This window comes from Scyliorhinus torazame, chromosome 14 (genome assembly GCF_047496885.1).
Source record: "Scyliorhinus torazame isolate Kashiwa2021f chromosome 14, sScyTor2.1, whole genome shotgun sequence".
NCBI lineage: Eukaryota > Metazoa > Chordata > Chondrichthyes > Carcharhiniformes > Scyliorhinidae > Scyliorhinus > Scyliorhinus torazame.
In genome coordinates, this window is record NC_092720.1 from 61,390,162 (window position 1) to 61,413,586 (window position 23,425).

Here is a 23,425-nt window from a genome sequence, read left to right on the forward strand (position 1 = left end):
GCAGGGACAGAAAATTGATAGCAGCAGTCTTCCCAATGTTTAGTCAGAGGACATTTTTGTTCATCCATTGAAATGTCAGATATGCTGTCTGATAATGTAGCTCCAGTGAAGGAGTTGAGAGAGGTGGTGGTGAGATAGAGTTGGGTATTGTCTGTCAGTGCACATGTGAAATGTAATGCTTTGCCTTATGCTGATGGAGATGTATAATAGGGGGTCAGGATAGGTCTTTGAGAAAACAGAGATAACCGTATGGGAGCGTGTTTCTCTGGCTATGATTAGATAGTTAACAATGGAACCAGATGACAGCAGAGAGGCATTGGTGGGTTTGGCGAGGTTAATCGTGCTGAAGGCTGCAGACAGGGTGAGAAGGGCAAGGAGGTAAAGTTCCCCTTTTATACAGGATGTTTTTTGTGACTTTAATAAGTGCTGTTCTGTACAGCAGAAACCTGTTTGGACGGATTCAAACAGGGAGTCTAGGATGCATGGGAACGGATTTGGGATGCAGCAACACGTGGAGCTGAAATGCAGGTTGGAGTTGGACGGTGCTTTACAAGGGCGGTGGGTGTCATGGATAAGTTTTTTTGAGGAGACCGATGATGACATTTAAAGCAAGCAATCATAGCACCTTCAAGAAGCAGTTAAATATAGCACTTAGGGTGAAGGGGATCAAAGGATATGAGGGAACAGATTAGGCTATTGAGTTGGATGATTAACCATGATCATAATGAATGGCGGAGCAGGCTCAAAGGGCCAAATGGCCTCCTGCCGCTCCAATTTTCTATGTTTCTAACACCTCAAGCCCATCAGTTACTGAAATGCAGGTTCTTCACCTCCACACTCAACTGTTCAAATGCCCTCCTCGCCAACCTCCTACTTTCCATCCGTCATGAGCTCATCCAAAATTCTGCTGCCCATATCCTAAACCCATACCAAGTTCTACTTGCCCATCACTCCTACGCTCACTGACCTTCCTTCCGCTCTGTCTCCCTCCACTCCTTTTATCTTCCAATGCTAGTTGCTTCTTCTTAACCCTAAGCTCTGTAATCCTCTTTTGAAGTCTCTTCTCCTCTCTCAAATCCTTTAAGGCCCTTCTTCAAATCTACTATTATGACCAAATTTTTAGTTTCCCTTCTCTTTAGCTCTGTATGCAGCTTCTGCTGTATTGCCCTCTTGTGAAGCACCGTGAAGTGTTTTCCTGTATTAAAGGTGCTGTGTGCATGGATGTTGTTGTTAGCTTAGTGATGCAGATGCTGCCACTGAATTAATGTTGACACAAAAATAAGAGTTTAATGATGCTTGGAAATTGATGCACTGTTAGTTGAGATTTAATTCTTAACCTAACCAGCTCAGCGAAGCATCATGACAAATCAATTAAAGGATTGAGAGCCCCCAAAACAAAGGAAGACAATGACAAACTGAAATGCACAATACAACTTTGCTTATTCTGGGATTATTTGTAAATAGGCATTTGACCAAAAGTTTAGGACAAGCTGGCGAAATTGAACCTGAAACTGAGGGTATCCTTATAGAGTATGATGTGGATTTCTCAGACTTCCCTGAAGAGGTTCTGGAATGTCTACCAAAATCTCTACCCTGGACCATCCCAAAAAAAGAATTGCAAAAACGTAAAGATTTACGGTAAGTATCGGTTTAATATAAAAGCAAATTTTAATGCCAATTTAGTTGACTTGTGCTGTATGCTTTGATTGTGTTTTTTGTTGGAAATTGAAACTTAAATGAGAAATGTGACCATTTTTGGGAGTAGTTTATTTGGGAGGAAGATACAGACTCTGACTCGTGGAATCTAAATCTCAATGCTGAGGGTTAAATTTGGAGCAAACAAAGAATGTACTTCACAGCAGGAATCTAATGAATAAGACTTCAATCCCCCAAAACAAGAATGTAAAGTGAGATTTCCTAACAACCTATGTATTGCATATTCATTGAACAATTTATGTTGAGTAATAGCGATTGTACAGTATTACTGCCCAATTCATGAGTATGTGGTTGACCTCTTCCGGAAGATAGTAGTTTTGTAGGTGTTTCCATGGGTAGCATGTGTTTGGCTTGGCTCAGTTACTTGCATTTTTGCTTGAGCCAATATGATGAAGATTCAAGCTCCATTCCAGGAGTTGAGAAAATAATCTAGGCTGATACTTCAGTACAGTACTGGCTTGTAAAAAGTGCCTTCTTTCCAATAAGTTGTTAAATCAAGGACAATTTTGCTTGTTTGGGTGATCATAGAATTATGGAAATTTACTGCACAGGATTAGAAGGAAAGCTGATTTCGCATACTATCCAATGCTATTCGTTGACTTCAATGGAGAGTAAAATCTGATAAGGTGTCAAACCTACACTGTACCTTAACCATTAGTTTTCCGACTGGTTTAAATTGAATAAAAAAAGGTTAAAATGCTCACTTTAGTTTGGGTATAAAATCAGCATTGCGGATGACCCCATGACTTTGAACCCTGATGAATTAAGTTAAAATTGCCCCCCCCCCCCCCCCCAAATCAGATTTTAGATTGTTGGGATGGTGAGAGGGGAGACAATATATAGAGAGAAAGATGGGCTGAATTTTATGGGAGCTATGTTGCTCCCCCAACGCCCACCCAATCACCATTACAAAGTTTGTTTCAAACTGTCCGACCTGACAGAAAAATATTTGCCCACAGAAATAATGTACTCTAAACAAGCAGAATAGGATTTCTGCAAATTCCACACTTTTAGAACGGGAAGGATTTGGCATGGAGATAGTGGAGGAGGGGCAGGGTGGAGGAAGGGAGGGGGGGAGAGAGAGAGAAATGTGATGATGCAGTTTTGAAGGCTTGACTGAGAGGCAGAAGGTGGGGGTGTCCCTGATGCTAATTGGCCATGCCCCGAAGAACATAGCCCCTCCCACTTCCTTCCCATTATTTTACCAGTTGGCTTTCAAAAAGCAACCTGCACCAACAATATTATGGTGTGGGCAATGTAATTCTCAGGTTAGTTGGCTTATTACCAAGCTAAATTGCCTGTTAATGTTTTTTGTTACAGATGGCAACTAGGTTACTGATTTCAGCACCTGCCCGCCTACCATTTTATGTGGATGGGGCCGAGATTGGGCAGAAAGACAGTGGGCTAGCCACCCATCATATATTACATGTACCCCCACCGAATTCATGCCTGGCGAGGGGCTGTAAAATCCAGCCCGTAGAAGAACAGTTTAAGTAACGTACCGAATAGCAGATGCATAGAAAGATAGCAAGAAGTATTGTGGAAGGCGCAAAGAAATAGAGTTGAGAGATGGGGCGCTGGAAACAGAGAAGCAACAAGACATAATATGTGCGAGTTGTATAAAAGAGGAAAAAAGTAAGCGGCTGGAGGCGGCGTCTTGTAAAGGCACCGGTCTGGGAGCACTGGTAACGGTACCTCTGCCGTTCTCGCCGGCCCGGTACTCCACGGGCCCGGTGGTAGTGGCGGCTTTGAGGATCTGGGGGCATTGGAGGAGGCATAAGAAGGTGGAGGATGTGTCGGTCTGGACCCCGATTTGCAACAAGACAGGCTGGACGGCGGGTTCCAGAGCTGGCAGAGGGCAGGAATTAGAAGTATGGGGGATCTATTTATAGACTGGAGCTTTCCCAGCCTGAAGGCGCTGGAGGATAAATTTAAACTGCCGCCTGGGAATGGGTTCATATATTTGCAAGTGCGGGACTTCCTGAGAAAGCAGCTGCCGGCCTTTCCGCTGCTGCCGCAGCAGGGGATACAGGATAGGGTAGTGTCTGGTACCTGGGTGGGGTGGGGAAAGTACCGGATATCTACCAGGAACTGTTGGAGGTGGAGGAAACCCCGGTGGAGGGGCTTAAGGACAAGTGGGAGGACGAGCTCAGTGGGGAGTTGGAGGCAGGTCTATGGGCGGATGCCTTAAGTAGGGTCAATTCCTCCTCTTCATGTGCCAGGCTTAGCCTAATACAATTGAAGGTGGTTCACTGGGCACATATGATGGCGGCGAGGATGAGCAAGATTTTTGGGGTAGAAGATAGATGTGAGGTGTGCGGGGAGCCCAGTAAACCATGTCCATATGTTCTGGGCATGCCCGAAGCTCGGAGGGTTTTGGCAGGGGTTTGCGAAGGCAATGTCCACGGTGCTAGGAACCCGGGTGGTGCCGAGTCCAGAGGTAGCGATCTTTGGAGTGTCAGAAGATCTGGGAGTTTAGGGAGTGAAAGAGGCTGATGTTCTGGCCTTTGCCTCCCTAGTAGCCCGGAGACGGATCCTTTTAATGTGGAGGGACTCGAAGCCCCCGAGTGTAGAGACCTGGGTTAGTGACATGGCTGGGTTTCTCAGTCTTGAGAAGATAAAGTTTGCCTTAAGAGGGTCTATGTTGGGGTTCTCCCAGAGGTGGCAGCTGTTCGTCGATTTTCTCAGGGAACAATGAAATGTCAGCAGAAGCACTATTCCAAAAAGGGGGGGGGGGGTTGGAGGGGTGGATTGGTGCTAGATGGTTGTAGTGTGTGAAGATTGGGTCGGGTGGGGAAATGTTTATTTTACCATGTTAATGTTTTTGTTTTTGTTATTGTTATAAAAATTTGCAAACACTTTGATAAAAACATTTCTTTAAAAAAAAAAAGAGGAAAAAAGTAGAAGGCAATGTTTCACCACCAGTGACAATTCCGTGGATAATTTGCCCCTCAAGTAAATTCTCAAGGACTATCATTCAATATGATTTTTTGGGAGGAACTCCAAATTCACATCATGTTTGTATAGAAGTTGAATTATAGTCAAACATTGAAGAAGACTATTTGTTGAAGTAACAGGTGGAAAAACATAGCTATACACTTCAAGAATTTGTATGCTAATATCATGTCAGTTGTAGACCTCAATCAGCATTGACAAAGTGACATTCGTCATTGTTGATAGCTTCTCATATCTAGGGCGGGATTCTCCGACCCCCCGCCGGGCCGGTGAATCGCCAAGGGGCGACGTGAATCCCGCCCCCGCCGGCTGCCGAATTCTCTGGCACCGGGATTTTGGCGGGGGCGGGAATCGCACCGCACTGGTCGGTGGCCGCTGGCAGCGGGCCCCCCGGCGGTTCTCCGGCCCGCGATGGGCCGAGCGGCCGCCCGTTTTACGCCGGTCCTGCCGGCATAAATTAGACCTGGTACTTACCAGCGGGACCTGGCTCTGCGGGCGGCCTCCGGGGTCCTCGGAGGGGGGGGGGGGAATCTGGCCACAGGGGGTGCCCCCACGATGGCCTGGCCCCCAATCAGGGCCCTCCGATCCGCGGGCGGGCCTGTGCCGTGAGGGCACTCTTTCCCTCCGCACTGGCTGCTGTGGACCTCCGCCATGGCCGGTGCGGAGACGGACCCCCCTGCGCATGCGCTGCGATGACACCAGCACACGCTGGCGCTCCCGCGCATGCGCCAACTCGCGCCGGCCTAGCCCCTGACCTCCGCACCTTCCGGGCGGCCTGACGCCGGAGTGGTTCACGTCACTCCTCGGCGCCGGGACCGCCCACCCCGCTGGGTAGGGGAGAATCCTGACCCTAGACTCTACAAACACCTGCATTCTGTCAATTGACATTGAAATCAACATATGGAGTGCAGAAGCTGCAGCTATTATGCCCAAGTAAAAGAGTTTGGAATAACAACAACCTGACTGAGAACACCAAACTGCAAGTCCTCCTCCACCAAGCCAAGTATATTCTGTGCACTCCTGTGGACAAGAGAAACGGCTGAAGAGTTTCCACTTTTGCTGTCTCAGATGTATTCTTAGCATCTCTTTGCAGGACAAGGTCACCAGCACAGACGTTCTATAATGTACTACACATTACTAAGTCAACAATGCCAGCACTGACATGGTCACATTCATCGGATGGATGACGGCCATCTACCCAAAGATCTCCTTACGATGAACTGGCCACTGTGTCGCAACCTCCTGGCTGTTCATAACACCACTATATAGGCACCTGCAGGCGAGATATGAAGGTGGCGCACATTGACACAGCTAACTGAGAGACAGTTGCCGATGGCCACAAACTCTGGAGGCTGTTTAGAGGGGTATTGATAAAGGAAAGCTGTGGGGGCCAATTCACTGAGTGCCTTTAAGACAGAGATGGATAGGTTCTTGATTAATAAGGGGTTAAGGGGAAAAGGCAGGAGAATGGGGATGAGAAAATATCAGCCATGATTGAATGGCGGAGCAGACTCGATGGGTCGAGTGGCCTAATTCTGCTCCTAAGTCTTATGGTCTAAAGCATGAACAAAAAATAAAGCTGGCCGAGAAGAAAGGTCCAGTTCCAGCAAATCCTGCACCTTCTCAGCCCACAATCTTCATCTGCAACAAATGTGACTGAGGCTACTGTACCAAATAGAGTTAGGAGTTACACGAAGCTCTGTTTAAACAGAGTGCAAACCTTTGGCAACCTTCAGTCTTGTGGTGTGTGTTAGATGAATGGAAACATTTTTGATATCTGTAAAATCCACACTAGTTTCATATGGAGTGGATTTATAAACAATTTTAATATAATTGGATCACTGCAGAAAGAGTTTAAAACAAATTCCAAGTTTGGAAAAAAAACATTCTAACCCATTTTGAGGTATTGCAATGCTGATATTGAGTTTTCCTTTGTTCATTACAATACTTGGAGACTTTTCTTGATGCTATGGTAATCTGTGTTGTGTGAGACATACATGTCAGCAGCCTTTTGAAAATTGACTATTTTGGACAACAATCAGCAACTAGTATGATAATCGCTTATTGTCACAAGTAGGCTTCAATGAAGTTATTGTGAAAAGCCCTTAGTCGCCACATTTCGGCACCTGTTCGGGGAGGCCGGTACGGGAATTGAACCCACACTGCATTGTTCTGCATTGCAAGCCAGCTATTTAGCCCACTAAAACAGCCCTGATGATTTTCAGGCACAAAGATATTTTTGGAAACTTGACAGTATGGATTCTAGATGAAAAATACAAAAATAATTTTATAAATCAAAATAAACTATGTTCTTGTCTGATTTCAGTTACTATATATTAATTTTGAAATATAATCTTAGTTTATTAAACTGTAACTTGTAGTTTTGACCATAAATAGAAAATCCATTTCCTAAAGGTTAACATTAATAAAGTAATTAGTCTTCAGCTCTGAATTTTCTGCAGACTGTACCTCAAGCCCTATTTTATTTGACGGTTGTAGTCCAAACTTTTTTGAATGAATTTGCTTCATTAGCAGGAAAGCATATGCACAAATCTTATGAATTAATATATTTTGATGTTCTCATCATAGAAACACTTTCCATTTTTAAGGCAGATGTGGAATTTTAGTACCAAGCTATGTTGTAATGAATGGTTCATTAAAATTCATGCTATATTTTTGCTTCAAGTGGTTGATGTGCCATATATGCAAGTTTGTTTTGCAATAATTAAGGAACAGTTGAGAAAGGTAATTCTAGTAATATTTTGTGCAAAGATAAACCACAAACACATTTTCTGTGTTTTTAAATCATTAAAAGAATTGATGTGACCGTCCTTGCGGCACTTGGATATCGACATTTGGAACTGAGCACGCAGCGTGCCCACATACACATCACAGAATAGAACGAGCCTAGGAACGGTTTATTTTTCCCCAGCAAATACTGTGCTCATGGAAACATTGTACATCATTTTTTTAAATATAAATTTAGAGTACCCAATTATTTTTTTTTCCAATTAAGGGACAATTTAGCGTGGTCAATCCACCTAACCTGCACACCTTTGGATTGTGGGGGTGAAATCCACGCAGACATGGGGAGTTTAGCACACTGGGCTAAATAGCTGGCTTTTAAAGCAGACCAAGGCAGGTCAGCAGCATGGTTCAATTCCCGTACCAGCCTCCCCGAACAGGCGCCGGAATGTGGCAACTAAGGGCTTTTCACAGTAACTTAATTTGAAGCCTACTTGTGACAATAAACAATTTTCATGTGCAAACTCCACACGGACAGTGACCCAGGGCTGGGATTAGAACCCGGGTCCTTAGCGCCGTAGTCCCAGTGCTAACCACTGTGCCACGTGTCGCCATTGTACGTCAAACTAAACAAATTATGCTTTATTTTAAGCAAATGGAAATTGAAGCGGTTATTTAAATAGTATCATTGTATATTACTCAGATTGCAGCTGAATTGTATCTGCATCGTAAACTGGTGAACAGCATTCTGAATGCTATACGAACAAAGTATCTTCTGGTCCAGAATACTGCACATTTGTTTTTTCTTTCAGTTATAATAGTATGTGCTGGTAATAAAAATTGAACTTGTTTTAACTGAAAATAAAGCAAATTTTGGGGTATCTGTTATTTTAGGACAATGCAAGGTAAATTTGCCAGAGGTCTGCTAATGATTTTTTAACTTCCTTTCTGGAATTAAATATTAACTTGAGGTTTAAATTATTTGATTCTAGCTCTGACTTTGTGAAACTGTCAGCATCATAGAGTCATACAGCATAGAAACAGACCCTTTGGCCCACCATGTCTGCTGACTATCAAATACCAATCTATACGAATCCCATTTACCAGCACTTGGTCCATAGCCTACTATACCTTGGTGATTTAAGTGTTTAATCAAATGCTTGATAAATGTTGCAAGAGTACCTGCCTCCACCATCCTCTCAGGCAGCGCGTTCTATATTTTCACTGTCCTCTGGGGTGAAAAAATGTTTCCACCGATCCGCTCTAAACCATTTACTCCTCACCTTAAACCTAAGCCCTCTGGTCTCAGAATTAGATGTTCAATATCTGAAACTAGGTAGATTTTCTTGAAGAATTCTGATTTCAATTTCAGATTTCACAAATTTTAGCTTTGAATGTGTTTTCTGCTAGTCATCAATCATTTCATAGAATCTACGGCACGGAGCCAGGCCCTTCAGCCCAAACTTGTCCATGCCAACCAAAAATCCCACCTAAGTTAACCCCATTTGCCTGAATTTACCCATATCCCTCTAAACATTGCCAATGTTCCTGCCTCAACCATGTCCTCCGGCAATTCTTTCCACATACGTACCACCCCTGTGTAAAATATGTTGCTCCGCAGGTTCCCATTAATTCTTTCCCCATTTAACTTAAACCTATGCCCCCTAGTTCTCGATTCCCAACCCTGGGAAAAAGACTGAGTGCAGTCTCATGATCTTATACACCTCTATAAGATCACCCTTCAGTCTCCTATGCTCCAAAGAAAAAAGTCCTAGCCTGTCCAATCTCTCTTAATTAATCCTGGGTGGTATATTCCTTTTCACCTCAGCTGATGTATTTTAACATGAAAATTTAAGAATCCTGTGTCATGTAGTGATATGTGATTTTCCTTGTCTAGGAGTAAAACCTAACTTGGGGAGATTGATGATACACGCCTTTGCAGTTAATCTAGGAGGTTTCTGACCTGAGTATCTGGTCTACAGCTGGATTGTTGGACTATCGCCTGCCATCTAACTAGCGTTGCACATCATCCCTAGCCCTAATGTATGGTTGCCTTGCAAATACTTGGGTCAGCTTGTAGAATTTTGTGTTAGATTCCTTGGAATTTGTTGCATCCATATCGACTGGTCCTGCCACTGGGTGACTCCTCGTCAGCAGACAGTGCTTTCTCTGACTAGAGAGTGAGATTAATTTTTCTTCGTTAGAACAGACAGGCCAATTCCTGCAAATTTATCACAAAACATCCAACTTTTAAGTCAAATTGAAGTAAAAAAATCATTGAGTGATATTGTGAGAAAGATTTCTGAAATCTCAGGATTTTGCTGTGATACGTAAGGCTGTTTTCTGAGGCTGCAAGTAACTAAATTAATGGCAGTTTGCAGAGCCAAAATGCCCCGTTGTACCCCTCTATTGACAAGTGCCCTAGTGCATCCTGGACATTTCTAAAGCCCTGCTGCCTCCTCACTTGCTCTTTTTCCATGAATTTTTGGGGAAGGGTAGGATATGTTTGGCTGAAAACCCAATTGCGAAAAGGGCAGTGGATATCAAAGAAAACAAAATATGGGTCTGTGTTCCAGAAGTTTGAGCAGTATGTATGTAAATGCTAAACAGTTAAACAAAACTAAAAAGTTAGAAAAATGAACTTGAGGATTAGTTTATCCATTTTTTTCTTGGCACTTCCTCCATCAAGAGCCCACTACTCTCTTCCGGTACTCAATTGCACAACGCTGTTGACACTTTCTGTTAAAAAGAATGATTTTGTATTTTTGCAGTAACTTTCAGGATCCCCTGACATCCAAAGCAAATTAAAAATAATAAAATTAACAGCCAAATCATGCTGGCCTTGTTTAAAGGTCAAAGTTGACATGGACACTGGGAGAACAGCCCTGATGTTTTTCAAATTGTGTCATTGGATTGTCCATCTGAGAGTGCAGATGAGATCTCGGTGTAATGTCTTATCCAGAAAACGGCATCTCTGACAGTACAGAACTCTCACCGTATTGCATTCAAATTTCAGCCTGATTATGTGCTCTGAAGTCTCTGAGTTGAGTTTGAAATCTCAATCTTCTGGTTAAGAGGCAAAGGTGCTACTATTGAGCCAAGACTGATACTTTCTGCCATCATTATTGTGGCAGACGTTAACTCCTGATCTGAGACACGGAAGAGAGAGAGGGTGGGGAAAAGGGGAAGGGCTTGGCAGGTGCTTGTGGTGGATGCTAACAAAGTGCTAAAATGTCAAGATGTCTTTTGGGATTATGTGACAAGAGAATCCAAAATGGACAGATTTAAGAAATAGGGAAATGTCAATTTCCTGTTAGCATTTCAGCCCAGCAAAGGCCGAGGTGAGGTTAGAGGTGGGAATTTTCAGGGAGTTAGGAGAAATATTCAACAAGAATAGGGCAAGGACATAAGTTGATTTTGAAAATGGATGAATAAAAGTAATTCATATGTTCAAAATGGAAAATTATTTTAGAATATATGCAAGGCTGCTTCCTGCATTAGGCTATTTCTAATCCAACAACGAAAGAAGAGATTTAGTTCTGGAAATGAACTAATGAACTGGGGAAAACTGCTGATGTGAGAGCAGGAGAACAGTTAGAAAACAGTGATTGTAACATAGACGGGTTCAACGTAAGACTGAAGGGCAATGAAGAGTCAGATGGGGTGCCAGACTTAAAAAGGACAAAGTACATTCAAATTAAATATGACCTAGCCAAAATTATAAGACAAAAAGATTGGTAAACAGGTTGATGGATAAGCAGTGGTGGGAAATCTTCAAATATGTGATGCATACAGTGCAAAATTTGATGGATTCTATAAGTTAAACAGAGGTTGCAGAAAAGTATAGAGATCCATAAATAAATAGTGTAAAATGCAACTGAAATTGAATCCGAATTGAGAAAGAAACATATAATAAGGATAATCATAAAGGGTATAGACAATGTTGTGGGCGTCCTTCCTGTTTGTTCTTGTTCCCTTATTTTCCCCTTTTATTTTTGCCATTACATTTTTGATCCATGGATGATTTAGGGACATGTGTCTCTAAGGCAGCCTGCCACTTTAATTGAAGCAGAAGGAAGCAGTGGCAAGTGCCTGTTAATTCAAACAGAAGGCTGTGCTGTTTTAGACTGGTGATTGCCGACTGGCCGGCATTAGGGGTGACTTGGTTTGATTGATTTAGATGATGCCATTGAATTGACCCAAAAGGCTGTGCTCTGCCCAGTATCAGGTGAGTGATTTGATATTATTGCGCTGGAATGTTTTTCAGAGCCACAAGGTTCCATTTTGGTTTCGCTTTTGATTCGGCAGCGTGGATTGAGGGACATAACTAACTCTCTCCAGAAAGGATCTAACTAAACCTCTACAGAAACTCTCTGTAAGGCTGACTCTCTCTCCAGCAAGTCTGGGTGTCATTCTGTGGAGACTGCAAAGGCCTGAAGTCAAACCATGAGCTGAAAGCAAGGTTTGATGTGAAATAAAGTGTCGCTACAGAAGGATATAGGCCTGAATGTGAACCTCAAGCTGAAGGCCTAGTTTGATAAGAAATAAAGTGTCTCCAGAATGTCTGCTGTCTAAGTACTGCATTTTCTAACCTGCGGGGACCCTGAGTGAATGACTCTGCAAGAAAGACTATTGCCAGCTGTAAACCAGCGTGCTGTGAGGAAAGTGTGCTAAAGAACCACCATTTGAAGCAAAGACTCTTATCTTTTGACCTTCATTCTTATTATTTTTAAACCTCTCCACCCCTCTGTGTTTGTCTATCATGTATGTGTGGGTGGAGGATGGGACACTTAAAGGGGGTAGTAGTATTAACTTGTTGTTATTAAGCTGGATTTACTGCATGTTTCATGATAGTTGTTGGCATAAATAAACAGTAATTGTGTTTCAACTTACAAACTTGGTGACTGTAATTATTGGGAGTTTTTGTAAGGATTATTGGTTAATTCGCATGTGTTGTGACTCCATGGCACATGAGGCCCAGGGTGGTGTAACAATGTAAAAAGAGTATTAGGGAGTTGAAAATAGTGATTAGGACAGCTAAAATTGGTTATGATAAATACTGATTTTAAAAAATGGTAAGGAAATATTTAGAAAGCGTAAAAGCAAATCAGAAATTAATAAAGGATAGCCCAGTCTGCTGGAGGTAAGTATAATAAATTGCATTTATATAATGTCTTTAAAGTATTAAAAGTATAGTGAGCTTCACTGCAGAGTTATCAAACAGAAATTGACGGACAACGAAGGAGACATGAGTACTGATAATCAAAAGATTGCTCAATTAGATTGTTTTAAGTAGCCTCTAATAGGGGAGACGAGTGAGACATAGGAGTTTAGGGATGGGGTTCCAGAACGTTGCGTCTAGATGGTTGAAGGCATAAATGCCACAGAGGTAGAAATAATAAATATTTTTTGTTAATATAAATATTCTGGGAAATATGGGGGAAACATTTGATGGAACTAACTACAGAAAAGGAATGGGTTCTGAAATCAGAATTTTGGCCTATCGTGTCTGTACCAGCTCTCCAAAAAAAGCATAGTGACTTAGTGCTATTCACCACCCTTTTCCTATACCTGCACATTGTTTCTATTTAAATAATTATCTAATGCCCACTTGAATGCCTTGATTTAACCTGCCTACACCACACTGCATTCCAGATCTTTTGCAAATCACTCTATATCTATGCCTTCTCCTTGATCCTTTTATGAGCAGGAATAGATTCTCCCTATCTACTCCCTCTAGCCCCCTCATGATTTGAATATCTCTATCATATTCAGGCAGCACAGTGGTGAGCACTGCTGCCTCACAGCGCCAGGGACCTGGTTTCAATTCCGGGCTCGGGTAACTGTGTGTGGAATTTTCTCCTTCTGCTCGCCTCTGCGTGGCTTGCCTCCGGGTGCTCCGGTTTCCTCCCACAAAGATGTGCAGGTTAAGTGAATTGGCCTTAGTAAATTGTCCCTTAGTGCTCAAAGGCTAGGTGGGGTTATGAGTTTACAGGGGAGTGGGCCGAGGTAGGGTGCTCTTTCAGAGGGTCTGTGCAGACCCGATGGGCCTAATGGCCTCCTTCTGCACTGTGGGGATTCTATTAAATCTCTTTTTCACCTTCTCTCCAATGAGAACCATTTCAACCTCTTCAATCTATCCTCATAACTGAGCTTCCTCATGCCTGGAACCATTCTTGTAAATCTCTTCTGCACTCTGTGCATTCACATCTTTCTGATTGTGTGGCACACAGAGCTGTAAACACTACTTCAACCGAGGTCTCACTTGTGTCTTGGTATACGTTCAGCATAATCTCCTTGCTCTTGTACTCTATACCCAATTAATAAAGCCCAGGATATTATATGCTTCATTAACTGCTCTCTCCATCTGTCCTTCCAACTTCAGTGATTTGTGTACATATATACCCAGGTTCCTCTGCTCCTGCACTCACTTAAGAATTTTGCCCCTTATTTTATGCATTCTTTCACCCCGCCCGCCATATATATGTTCAGGAAAAGCAGAGGAGCTCAGTACAAAACCTTCTTCCAGCCCATAAAATATCCATTGACCATTACACGCTATTATTCAGCCAATTTTGTATCCACATTGCTACTGTACTTTTTATTGCACAAGCTATAACTTTTTTCAAGTATATTGTGTGGCACTGGAAGCCCATGTATACCACGTCAACAGCATTACCCTCATCGACTTTCTGTTACCTCCTCAAAGAAATTTCAGCAAATTAATTAAACATGATTTCTCCTTTAGAAATCCATGCTGATTCTTCCAGTCAGCCATATAGTTCTATGTGACTACTAATTCTATCCTGAATAATTATTTCCAGAGGCTTCCCCACCACTTTTGAACAGATTGGACTGTAATTGTTGGGCTTATCCTTACAAATGTAACGTCAGCGATTATCCAGTCCTCTGGAACTTCCCCTGAGTCCGGGGAAGACTGAAAGATTATGGTCACACCCCTGCAATTTCCACTCATTTTCTTCAATATCCATAGATGCATTTCATCGGGACCTGGTACCTTGTCAAATAAGTATCGACAATCTATTCAACACTTCTTGATTATCAATTTTGAACTCTCTAATGACGGTTACCTTATCTGTCAACATGCCCCAGGGTAGCATCTACCTTCTTGGTAAAGATGGATGCAAAGTATTCATTTACCACATCAGCCTCCATGTGCAAATTCCCTTTTCGGCCCCTAATCAGCCCTACTCCTCCTTTTACTCTTTATATGCCAATAGAAGCCATTTGGATTCCCCTTTTTGTTGGTTGCCAGTCTTTTCTCATGATCCCTCTTCCCTTCTCTCATGTGCTTTTTCACCTCTGCTCTGAACCTTCTGTATTCCTCTTGGTATTAAAGGAGCTTAGTGAATAATTCACTGGCCTCTGCTTGTCCATCCTTGGCTGATGAAAGAAATCAGAGAGAAGATAGCAGGCACGCTATAATTTAAAATTTCCAGCAGGGCAGGGAGCAGACTCACTGGCCATAATTTTTCAGTTCTTACAGGACTGGAATCAATGTTCTCGCAAGGTTCACTGATATGGCAGGGGGTTGAGCACCAGCATATAGAAATAGGAAACACAAATAAGATGCACAAACAAATGAGTGTTTGGATAGTACTATTTCAGGAAAAAGTACCATATTGGATAGGAACAGACTATGAGGAGTACCAAAGTAGGTTTAGAATGCATGTATGCAAATGAATAAGGTTGGTGAGCTGCAAGCACCAATAGTCATGTGGGAATCTGATGTTGAGGCAATAACAGAACCTGATTTAACAATTATGACTTAATATTCAAGGATACAAAGTTTACAGAAAAGGGTGGCAGGCCAGTACCAATTAGATAGTGTTGGAAGAAAATGATGCCCTTGAGGGAATATAGGCAGAATCCATTTGGTTAGAGTTGAGAAGCAAAACAAGAATGATTCAGCTACTGGGGATATGGGAAGTGGGAGTCGCTGGCTAGGCCAACATTTATTTATTGCCCACCCTAATTTCCCTTGAGAAGGTGGTGGTGAGCTGTCTTCTTGAACCGCTGCAGCCCATGTGATGTAGGCACACCCACCATGCTGTTAGGGAGGGAGTTCCAGGATTTTGATCTAGCAACAATGAAGGAACAGTGATATATTTCCAAGTCAGAATGGTGAGTGCTGAGGGGAACCTCCAGGTAGTGATGTTCCCAGGTATCTGCTGGTCTTGTCCTTCTAGATGGTAGTGGTCAAGGGTTTGGGAGATGCTGTCTAAGGAGGCTTGGTGAATTTCTGCAGGTATGTTGTAGATGATACACAGTGCTGCTACTGTGCATGCGTGATGGAGCAACTAAATGTTTGTGAAATGGGTGCCAATCAAGCAGGTGCTTTGTCCAAGATGGTGTCAAGCTTCTTGAGTGTTGTTGGAGCTGCACTGATCCAGGCAAGTGGAGACTATGCCATCACACTCCTGATCTGTGCCTTGTTGATGCAGGCTTTGCGGAGGCAGGAGGTGAGCTACTCGCCACAGGATTCCTAGCCTCAGAATCAAAGGTTTTGTAACAAAAGGGTTGTTGGGCCAAGTAGGGACCAATAATTTATCATAATTGGCAGATGTCAGCAGCCTGGCAGGAATCTGCTGGCTTGCATATACACATCAAACAGTGGTTCTGTGAACATAGGGACAGATCGTGACTCACTGGGAAAATATTCCCTGGATCAAGAAACATTGGCATGGAAGGTCAAAGGGATGGCAGCATTAAACATTCTCCGGCATCTGGGAGCATTGAAAATACATTTTAATATACTTGTAATGCGGGGTGATATTAGCACCCAGCAGGTCTGAGGGGAGATTTGGGACTTTGGGGCCTGAATCTGATGGCATTTGCAGTGATTGCTAGGATTTGGAATATATTAGAAAGCAGGGTCCAGTGTAATTGGGGAGAGTTTGGCTGAAGGAGACCAAAACTGCCATTTCTCCCAACCCCACTTTTTGCACTATTGGGCTTCACCTCCCGAAAGTGTTTAATCTTCCAGCTTCCGTTTGAGGCCTGCAAACATTTATTGGCACCCCCACAAGTTTCTTTTTGGTTATTCTTCAGTTCCTGCTTTTCCCTTTCTGTCTTAAAGCATTTTGTGCACTGTTGATTAGTGCGTTGCTTAAGCTGATGTTAAGAGCAAACCTAAATTGATATACAAAGAAATAAAAATAACCTAAAAATGCTGAACACTTAATTATTTTCATTTTGTTTTGGTTTCTGTTGTAAAAACAATTACCAAGTCCCAAAGGGGCTGATTTAGCACAGCAAGGGGCTGATTTAGCACAGGGCTAAATCGCTAGCTTTGAAAGCAGACCAAGGCAGGCCAACAGCACGGTTCAATTCCCGTACCAGCCTCCCCAAACAGGTGCCGGAATGTGGCGACTAGGGGCTTTTCACAGTAACTCCATTTGAAGTGACAATAAGCGATTTTCATTTCATTTCATTTCAAAGCAATTTCAAGGAGAAAGGAATTTACTGAACTTTCAACCTTTTTGAGAGCAAAAAATGGATTTTTAAATGTATATAATTACTCATTTTAACTGAGCATAAAAAGCACGGCTGCTGCTAATCAAATGCAATAATCACAGTTATTTGTTAAGTGAGCAGATTTTAATAAAAAGGAAACATAGAACAAAACATAGAAAATACAGCACAGAACAGGACCTTCGGCCCACGATGTTGTGCCGAACCTTTGTCCTAGATTAATCATAGATTATCATTGAATTTACAGTGCAGAAGGAGGCCATTCGGCCCTTTGAGTCTGCACCGGCTCCTGGAAAGAGTACCCTACCCAAACTCAACACCTCCACCCAACACCAAGGGCAATTTTGGACATTAAGGGCAATTTATCATTGGCCAATTCACCTAACCTGCACATCTTTGGACTGTGGGAGGAAACCGGAGCACCCGGAGGAAACCCACGCAGTCACGGTGAGGACGTGCAGACTCCGCACAGACAGTGACCCAAGCCGGAATCGAACCTGGGACCCTGGAGCTGTGAAGCATTGTGCTATCCACAATGCTACCGTGCTGCCCTTAAGAACAAATAAATCTACACTATATAATTTTACCGTAATCCATGTACCTATCCAATAGCTGCTTGAAGGTCCCTAATGTTTCCGACTCAACTACTTCCACAGGCAGTGCATTCCATGCCCCCACTACTCTCTGGGTAAAGAACCTACCTCTGATATCCCTCCTATATCTTCCACCTTTCACCTTAAATTTATGTCCCCTTGTAATGGTTTGTTCCACCCGGGGAAAAAGTCTCTGACTGTCTATTCTATCTATTCCCCTGATCATCTTATAAACCTCTATCAAGTCGGTATCAGTATCAGTTAATGTTTTAATTGAGTTTTGTAAAATTATGTAGTACAGAGGAGTCCATTCCCCCCCCCTCCCCATGCCTTAGTTGGTTCATTGAAAGAGCTAACTAATTGTTCTTTGCTATTTTCCATTGCCCTCCAAATCTTTCCTTGTGAAGTGTATATCCAATTCCCTTTTGGCTTTCACCAGCCTTCCAGCCAGTGCAATTCAGATCATTACCATTCATTATAAATAAATTATTTTCGGATTATCTGAGAGCTTGGGGAGCCTATAGTTCCCTGTTGTTCACTGTATGGTAATGCCTTGGCCAATTGGAGTCGACTTGCCAGTCTATCAGCACACACTATCAGGGCCAGAGTAAAAAACTGAAGTAAGTACCCTGTATTTGAATGCCTACAGAATTCATAACAAAATAGATGAATAGCTCAAATAGAAATTCATCTCCCATGAATTTATAGAACAATGACCTGATGGCCATTAAAGAAATGTGGCTACAAGGAGCCCACAGTTAGGACCTCAATATCCAAGGGTGTGTGGCATTCAAGAGGGACAGGAACCAGGGAAAAGGTAGTGGGTTCGCTCTGTTAAATTAAAGAGAGATTAGTACTGCAGTGGGAGATTACCTAAGTTCTAAGATGTAGAATCAGTTCAGGTGGAACTAAGAAACCTCAAGGGGAAGAAATCAATGGTAAGAGTTGTTTATAAGCTACCGAACAGCAGTGTGGTAAATCACAGTATAAATTAGGGAATTAGAGGTGCGTGTAACTAGGGTGATGCAGTAATCAAGGGATCTTATAGACTGGGTAAATCTAATTGTGCTAATAATGTGGAGGATGAATTTTTGGATTATATGCAAGATGGCTTTCAATTGAAGAACCAACTAGGGAAGGGGATAGTATTGTGCAATGAAAAGGGGCCAATTCATAATCTTGTAAAGGAACCTTTAGAAAAGAGATCATAATATGATGGAACTTTTCATTAAATTTGATAGTGGTGTAGTTCAGTCAGAGACTAGGATCTTAAATCTAAACAAGGAAATATGAAGATATGGGGGGCAAGCTGTCCATAGTAGATTGGGAAATTATGGTTTTTTTTTAACAAACAATTTTATTGAGGTATTTTTTGGCATTGTAAACAGTTGCAGATTACAGAAATATGCAAACATCAACGGAAAACATCGTGGGCCGAAGGGCCTGTACTGCGCTGTATTGTTCTATGTTCTATATGTAAAACCAACACTTCAACCACACCACAATGCACATACCCGTTCCTCTCCCATAGACACTACCCGCCTATTTATCCCTCCTCCTCTGCTCTAATCTCTCTCTCACCCCCCCCGCTGACGTTCACTCTCCCGCGAAGAAGTCGATGAATGGTTGCCACCTTCGGACGAACCCCAATACAGATCCACTCAAGGCGAACTTGATTTTTTTCCATACCCAGAAAACTTGACATGTCCGAAAGCCATAGTTCGGTCTTCGGGTTTTGAGTCCCTCCATGCCAGCAGTATTCGCCGCCGGGCTATCAGGGAAACAAAGGCCAGAACATCGGCCTCTTTCTTCCCCTGGACTCCCGGGTCTTCCGAAACCCCGAAAATTGCCACCTCTGGACTCATCACTACCCTTGTTTTCAGCACCCGGGACATGACCCCCGCAAATCCCTCCCTGTACCCCCTGAGCTTAGGGCATGCCCAAAACATGTGAACGTGGTTCGCTGGTCCTCCCACGCATCTAGTGCACTTGTCCTCTACCCCAAAGAATTTGCTCATCCGAGCCACCGTCATGTGGGCCCGGTGAACGACCTTAAACAGAATCAGGCTGAGCCTAGCACATGTTGTGGTTGAGTTTACCCTACTCAGGGCTTCCGCCCACACCCCATCCTCCATCTCCCTGCCAAGCTCCTCCTCCCATTTGAGTTTCAGTTCCTCCGTATGGGACTCTTCCCCCTTCATGAGCACCTTCTAAATATCCGAGACTCTACCCTCTCCTCCTTCTCCTCCAGAGACTATTCTGTCCTGGATCCCTATTGGCAGGAGGCGTAGTAAGGATGGGACAGGTCTGCATACAAAGTCCCGCACCTGTAAGTACCTAAAGTCATTTCCCCTTTCCAGCCCAGCTTTCTCCTCCAACTCCCTCAAACTCGCAAAGTTCCCCTCCAGGAACATATCGCCCACCCTCCTCAACCCCGCCGCTGCCAAGTTCGAAACCCTCCATCCATGTTCCCGGGGGCGAATCGATGGTTATCACAAATTGGAGCCCAGACCAACGTACACACCTCCTCTGCATGCTTTCTCCACTGGCTCCATATCCGCAGGGCCGCCCCCACTACCGGGCTGGTGGAGTACCTGGCCGGTGCAAGCAGTAGGGGAGCCGTGACCAGGGCTGCCAAACTGGTGCTCCTGCACGAAGCCGCCTCCACCCGCTCCCAGATAGACCCCGTACCCACCATCCACTTCCTTATCATGGCTATGTTAGCCGCCCAGTAGTAGTTGATCAGATTTGGCAATGCCAGTCCCCCCTCGCTGCGGCTCCTTTCAAGCATCGCCTTCCTCACCCGCGGGGATTTTCCCGCCCAGACAAAGCTCATGATGATTTTGCCGGTCCTTTTGAAGAAGGACCGTGGGATAAAGATCGGGAGGCACTGGAAGATGAACAGGAATCTGGGGAGGATTGTCATTTTTACCATCTGCACCCTCCCCACGAGTGACAGCGGGAGTGCATCCCATCTCCGAAACTCCCTCTTCATTTGTTCCACCACTCTAGTCAAATTTAACTTATGTAACCTGCCCCAGCCTCGTGCCACCTGTATCCCCAAGTCCCGGAAACTTTTCCCAACCAGCCTAAAGGGCAGTTCCCTCAGCCTATTCTGGCCTCTTGCCTGCACTACAAACATCTCACTCTTGGCCATATTTAATTTGTACCCTGAGAACCGGCCAAACTTCCTCAATGTTTCCAGTATAATTTCCATCCCGACCAGTGGGTCCGACACGTACAGGAGCAGGTCATCCGCATAGAGAGAGACCCTGTGCTCCAAATCCCCCTAGTCATTCCCTTCCACCCCTTTGCAGCTCTGAGCGCAACTGCCAACGGTTCTATGGCCAGCGCGAACAGCAACGGGGAGAGTGGGCATCCCTGTCTGGTCCCGCGATGTAGTCTGAAGTAATCTGACATTATCCTGTTCGTCCTTACGCTAGCTTTTGGGGCCTGGTACAATAGTCTGACCCAATTAACCAATCCCTCCCCGAACCCAAACCGTCGTGAGTACCTCCCACAAATAGTCCCACTCCACCCGGTCGAAGGCCTTCTCAGCGTCCATTGCCACCACTACCTCCACTTCCTTGCCCGTCGGGGGCATCATGATCACATTCAGCAATCTTCTCAAGTTGGCTGTCATCTGCCTGCCTTTCACAAACTCTGTTTGGTTGTCCCCAATCACCTCCGGTACGCAGTCCTCAATTCTAATCGCCAGGAGCTTGGCGTCCACATTGGTCAGGGAGATTGGCCTGTATGACCCGCAGGATTCTGGGTCCTTGTCCCTCTTTAATATCAGCGAGATGGTGGCTTGCGACATCATCGGTGGCAGGGTCCCTCTGTCCCTCGCCTCATTAAAAATCCTAGTCAGGACCGGTCCCACTATTTCCGAGAACTTTTTGTAAAACTCTACTGGGTATCCATCTGGTCCCGGGGCTTTCCCCGACTGCATGGCCTTTAGGCCCCCCAGTACCTCCTCTGCTCTAATCGGGGCCCCCCGACCGTCCACTAGTCCCCCGCCTACTTTTGGGAAGGTTAGTCGATTGGGAAATTATGTGAAAAGGTATGATGGTAGACGGGCAATGGCTAACATTTAAAGAACTCGTACATAGTTTACTAGAAAAATACATTCCAATGCACAATAACCCAGTATCATGATCCCGGACCAGGCCCTAACACTTGCTAGGATACCAGGCAGGATCCCAATATTTTATTTAATTTGTCAGACTGTAAGGAAAGCATGCTTTGCTCCAGGAGTGACTGCATGCACAAATAGGGATATGGTGTATTAAAACAAACTTTATTATTAACACAGTTACATTTAATACAATTACCAGTTTAACAATGATGTGGAGGTGCCGACATTGGACTGGGGTGGGCACAGTAAGAAGCCTTACAATACCAGGTTAAAGTCCCAACAGGTTTATTTGGAATCGCTAGCTTTCGGAGTATAGCTCCTTCATCGGAGCCATACTCCGAAAGCTTGTGATTCCAAATAAACCTGTTGAACTTTAACCTGGTGTTGTAAGACTTCTTACAGTTTAACAATGCTTAACAATAAAATGAAACCTTTTAAATTCCTAACTGCCATCTTTTAATCTCTACTCAAGCAAAACCCATCTCTGGTCAAAATCTACTTTTAAATACAGTTAGAAGACCCAGGAATACTTGCTTTATTGAGATGTCTTTGACTAACTGCTTTGAGAAAGAGAGATCCTTCAGGAACCAGAGTGCAGATTCTAGCCTCTGTCAAACTACTGGTTAGCTTCCCAGCATTTGACCAAAAGTTCCATGGCTGTTCACATCCCCAATCTAAACTTTTTTTTCCCAGAAACTGAAACTCAACCTCTGACTGCTTCAGCCCCTGGCTCCACACATTAACTGCATCATCTTGCTAAGGCCAAACACACTGTCTATAATTATCTACACCCCAGGGTTCTTTATATAAACAACATTCCATTAGCCCAACTTCAGGTAAACAATATAAATGATTGGAATGAATGATGATTTCATTTTTTACAATCCTTGAGTTGCACCTCTCTAGCCAAGTCACATGCGGCAGTCACATACAAACTCTAATCCAAGGACCCATATGTTTTCTTTTAAGAACAGATTTATCAATTTGTTCTGCGTTCTTCAAAGATTTGTATATGTTTTGTTTTATTCATTTATGGGATGTGGGCATCGCTGGCTAGGCCAACATTTATTGTCCATACCTAATTTCCCTTGAGAAGGTTTAAAAGCCCAGGTTTCCCTGTACCTTTGCCTCCTTCAAAATTTGTACCACTTAGCTTTTATTTATTGTCTGTCCTTCACACTTCTCTACAATACATTTCATCTTCACATTTCACCATTACATTTCATCTACACATTTCACCACTATGTGTCCTCTGGAAGTCTGCTACTGTTAGTTATGCTTCCAAATTTTCTGCCAATTTTTTTCCTGAAATAAAACTTTGGAATTCAATCTGATCTCTTTCACAGGTCTTTTGGAAAAGGCTGAGGCATTTAAAAAATATATGTTTTTTAGTTTTTCCAAATAAGGGGCAATTTTAGCATGGCTTGCACATCTTTGGGTTGTGGAGGTGAAACCCATGCAGACACTGGGAGGTATTTATTAACAAGGTGAGAGGATAAAACTCTTTACTTTAGTTAGCTGATGTATGTTGGGAAATTCAGGTGCATGCTCACAATGTCCAGATATGTTGAAAACTCTCAACCTTTCAAGTAATAAAACATCCAGTTAAAATTTAAACTGAGAATCAGGTTGAATCCGTGTAATAAAAACTCCCAGCAAGAAGGTACAGAAAACCAACATGGTGGGTAAATTTAATCTATTGGAAAAAGTAATAATTTTGAAAATGATCAAAACCAAATTGAATTAGTTTTTTGTCCGCAGAAGTGAAGCGTATACATTTTTC

General features: G+C 43.4%; 1 protein-coding gene across 3 annotated transcripts in view; it reads left to right on the forward strand.

Annotated features, from left to right (window-relative positions):
- Nucleotides 1-23,425, forward strand: part of dis3l2 (DIS3 like 3'-5' exoribonuclease 2) — a 426,581-nt gene that overhangs the window by 176,521 nt on the left and 226,635 nt on the right. For all 3 annotated transcript variants that reach the window (XM_072474282.1, XM_072474283.1, XM_072474285.1), the window contains one exon: nt 1,465-1,638. In XM_072474282.1, the coding sequence (XP_072330383.1) occupies nt 1,465-1,638 (174 nt within the window). The remainder of the gene's footprint in view (nt 1-1,464; nt 1,639-23,425) is intronic.